The sequence below is a fragment of the Mus pahari genome, chromosome 14 (genome assembly GCF_900095145.1).
Source record: "Mus pahari chromosome 14, PAHARI_EIJ_v1.1, whole genome shotgun sequence".
NCBI classification, from domain to species: Eukaryota; Metazoa; Chordata; class Mammalia; order Rodentia; family Muridae; genus Mus; species Mus pahari.
In genome coordinates, this window is record NC_034603.1 from 77,068,724 (window position 1) to 77,072,473 (window position 3,750).

The 3,750-nt window shown below is 44.6% G+C and overlaps 1 protein-coding gene across 1 annotated transcript in view; it reads right to left on the reverse strand.

The window, feature by feature from the left end:
* Positions 1-1,924: 1,924 nt before the first annotated feature.
* LOC110332648 overlaps positions 1,925-3,750 on the reverse strand; it is a 37,960-nt gene continuing 36,134 nt past the window's right edge. Inside the window, exon 6 of the mRNA XM_021213946.1 lies at positions 1,925-2,011. Within this exon, the coding sequence (XP_021069605.1) occupies positions 1,925-2,011 (87 nt within the window). The remainder of the gene's footprint in view (positions 2,012-3,750) is intronic.

Genomic DNA, 3,750 nt, shown 5'->3' on the forward strand with positions numbered 1-3,750 from the left:
TAGTCTTTTGGAGATTGACTTAATTCACATAATCATCTATAGTCCTAACCTTTATCTTTATGTCTGAAAAACTGATTCTGTTCCATACATAACACCACACTATCTCCATCTATTCCTTTGCTGATGGACATTTAAGTTAGATAGCTAAGTTAGTGCTCCTCTGTTATTAGATGGAAGCCCACCACTTTTTCCTGATGCTTAAAGTCTTCCCTCGTCATCTTTGTGAATAATGTGTGATGTCTTTGCCTTGACCTCTGACCTCATCTGGTCTTATCCTGGTGCTAATTTCTTCATTGCACCAAATCCCAGCTACACTGGCCCCCTTCGCTGTATTTCTATGACTTATCTTGCTTTCGATTTGTGTGTGTGTGTATTTTAAGTTAAAATATTAATACTATAATTACATCATTTTCCTCTCTTTCTCTGCCCACATCTTTACCCATATTCTTACCCATATCCTCACCCATATCTGCACCCATCATCTTCACCTATATCTGCACCCATCCCCCAAATCACAGGCTCCTCTTTTTAAACTATTGTTGTTTTATACACATATAAACAAATAAACATAAATTTATCTTAATGAGTCTGCTCAGTGTTGCTTGCATGTATATGTTACAGAGCTAGGGAAGCCTTAATTTTCCCCCTTTGGGAAATTCTTAGCTGTCTGTAGCTCATCATCTAGGATTGGGGCCCTGGCATATTCCCCTATCCACATTAGAATGGCAGCTTGTGTTCAGGCAGCCATGCTGTTGAGTTATCATGAGTGTATAACTTCCCTGTCATAGCTAGAAGGCACAGTATTACAGTAGAATTTGAACATTATAAATTAAACACAACATACAAGTTACCCTCATAACTTCTTTAAGATACATTTTATGAACCAGGGGAATTCCAGATATGCATAGGATGTCCTTAAATAGAACTTATTCCTTACTACCTCTCCGATCTCCTCCTGGGTCCATCCCTACATTTTCACACTATTCCAATTTTAGGTCCTCTTAAAAAAATAACCCACTAAGTCCACTTTGTGCCACCTAAATACTCACGTGTATAGGGCCATCCACTGGAGTGTGGTTGACCTGCCAGTGGCTGTACCTTTAAATGACCTACCTCAGTGCTTCAGGAGCCATCAGCTGTCAATATCTACTCAGTTGGGTCTGGGGTGTCTGCGGTCTCATGAGCCCCTCTTCCTCAAGCTGGGTTGTGCAGGCAGTCACAGCTGCAGTGAGCTCGAAAGTACAGTGGTCCTGGCATCTCCAGAACACACTGTTTTAGCTGGTTCTTCCCTAGCATACTCCCCCACCATCCCCCTGGCTATGGTCCCTGATCCTTGGAGGAGGAGGGATAATAATAGATCTTCCATTTGTTGTGGCTATTCTCAATTTTTGTTGCTTCCTCAGGGAAACCTTCTTTTATCTCTCAGCCTTCACCAGCTCTTCATTCCCCAATATGACCCTGAAGAATCGCTTATTTCTCCACGGAGGTCATTTATACACATGCCCTTATAACTTTTATGTTTAAGGTTGAGTGAATGGGGAGACTCTGCCTCTCCCAGGGCGCCCCTAACAGTGCTGGGAACATTGGAGACATTCAGATTATTGCCAAAGCACAGTCACCTGCTGCCACGTGTGACAATACCCAGGGATGAGATGCTCATGTTCCCTACAATGGAGATATAGGGTAGACACTGCTTTCAGGTCATATCATTGGTGATGGTTGCCCTGGTGAGGATTTCTAGGTATGACAGAGCTGGAAGTGAGGTATACAAAGCAGGTGATGAGGACCAACCAGAGGCAATGGGGAGAACATCCTCAGGACTCCCTGTGAGCAGGGCTTCTATGTTCACAGTTTTCTGTTGAGCCTGACTCAGATCTAGCAAGCACAGTACACTCAGGAAATGCCTTCAGAAGTTTGAATGAGGTCAAGGATGGAATAGTTTTCCAGGCGCAGTGATGAGATGCAAGCAGGGGTTTGAGGCTTCTATAACTTGCATCACATGGGAGAGGACCTGGAAAGGCTCTGCAGGACCCAGAAGGGACTGACAATCAGAAATGGACCTGATGATTGTCAAGAAAAGTTCCTGGAAAGACCTGAAGGGTGCTCAGAAAGGTCCAAGCGCTACAAACATGGTGCTGGTAGATCCTGCCCTCCCCCCTTCCCTTGCTAACTATTAGATTGCATTCCTACTAAAGCTGCCCACCAAAGTCTAGTCCTGTATTTGTCTACTTCCTTATGCCTGACTAAAACTCCAAGGTCCAGCTATCAAAATTCATCATTTGACTACACTGTTTAACCTGTCCAATCAAGACTTACTAACTCAACCTAGCACACACTTCCCCTTTCTCCTTAAAACCCACTCCTGGCCCACCTTGAGACCCATCCCATGGGGAAGCACCAATCCTTGACACTATTAATGATACTCTGTTCTACTTGCAGACAGGAGTCTAGCATGGCTGTCCTCTGAGAGGCTCCACACAGCAGCTGACTCAGACAGATGCATAACTCACTACCAAATGCTGGATGGAGCTCAGGGACTCTAACGGAAGAATTGGAAGACGGATTGGAGGCCCCAGGGGGGATAGGAATGCCACAGGAAGATCAATAGAGTCTGGTCACTTGGGGATATAAGTGAATCCCCTGGACCCTTGGGGCTCTCAGAGACTGAACCACAAACCAAAGAGCATCCACAGGCTTGACCTAGGCCTCCCCACACATAGGTAGCAGATGTTCAGCTTGGTCTTCATGTGGGTTCCAAACAACTAGAATGGGGGCTATCACAAAAGTTCTTGTCTGTACATGGGATATGTTCTTCTAGCTGGGCTTCCTCGTCTGGCCTCAGTGTGACAGGATGTATCTAGCCTCACAGAGATTTTATGTGCCAAGGTAGGGGGGATTCTCATGGGAGCTCCCACCTGCTCAGAGGAGAAGGGGATAGGGGATGGGGGGTGGGACATTAAGTAAAAATAAATAAATAAATAAATAAATAAAAGTAAATAAATAAAATAATAACATTAAATAAAATTGAAGAAAATTAAAAAGAGCCACTCTCGCAGAAATACCTGCTTCTGTCTTTGTCAGATCCAGAGGTGGCCCCCAACTTGTCCCTTAGGGTCGTAAATCTCCTTTGTGCTGAGAATTTGGTGTCTGGGTGTGTTCTGTGCTGACTTGGAGGCCCCTTCAAGAACCACACATTTTACTACAACTTGTTGCAATGTTGCAGATCTAGAGCCTGTGTTATAATTTACTCTGGGTCATCTTTAGCCCCTTAGTAGCAATTCCTTGCCCACCTCTCTGACCTGACAGCCCTGTGACTGGCAAATTAAACCTGCTGGAGCAGATTCCTAGAGCAGAAGCTGCCCCCAACCAAGAGATGGAGAATGTTGCTAGACAGCATCTGTGATCAACAGCAGAAATCTCCCCACTTTGATTTAGGCTGCCCACATGATGTCTCCACAAATGTATCTGAGATGGTCTTAATTTATGATTTCCAAATTGTTACCGATTGGAGTATGGGGTTTGTGGTTAGCCTGGATCTACGTTTCTTGGTTATTGTCTTAGTCAGGGTTTCTATTCCTGCACAAACATAATGACCAAGAAGCAAGTTGGGGAGGAAAGGGTTTATTCCGCTTACATTTCCATACTGCTGTTAATCACCAAAGGATGTCAGGACTGGAACTCAAGCAGGTCAGAAAGCAGGAGCTGATGCAGAGGCCATGGAGGGATGTTCTTTACTGGCTTGCTTCCCCT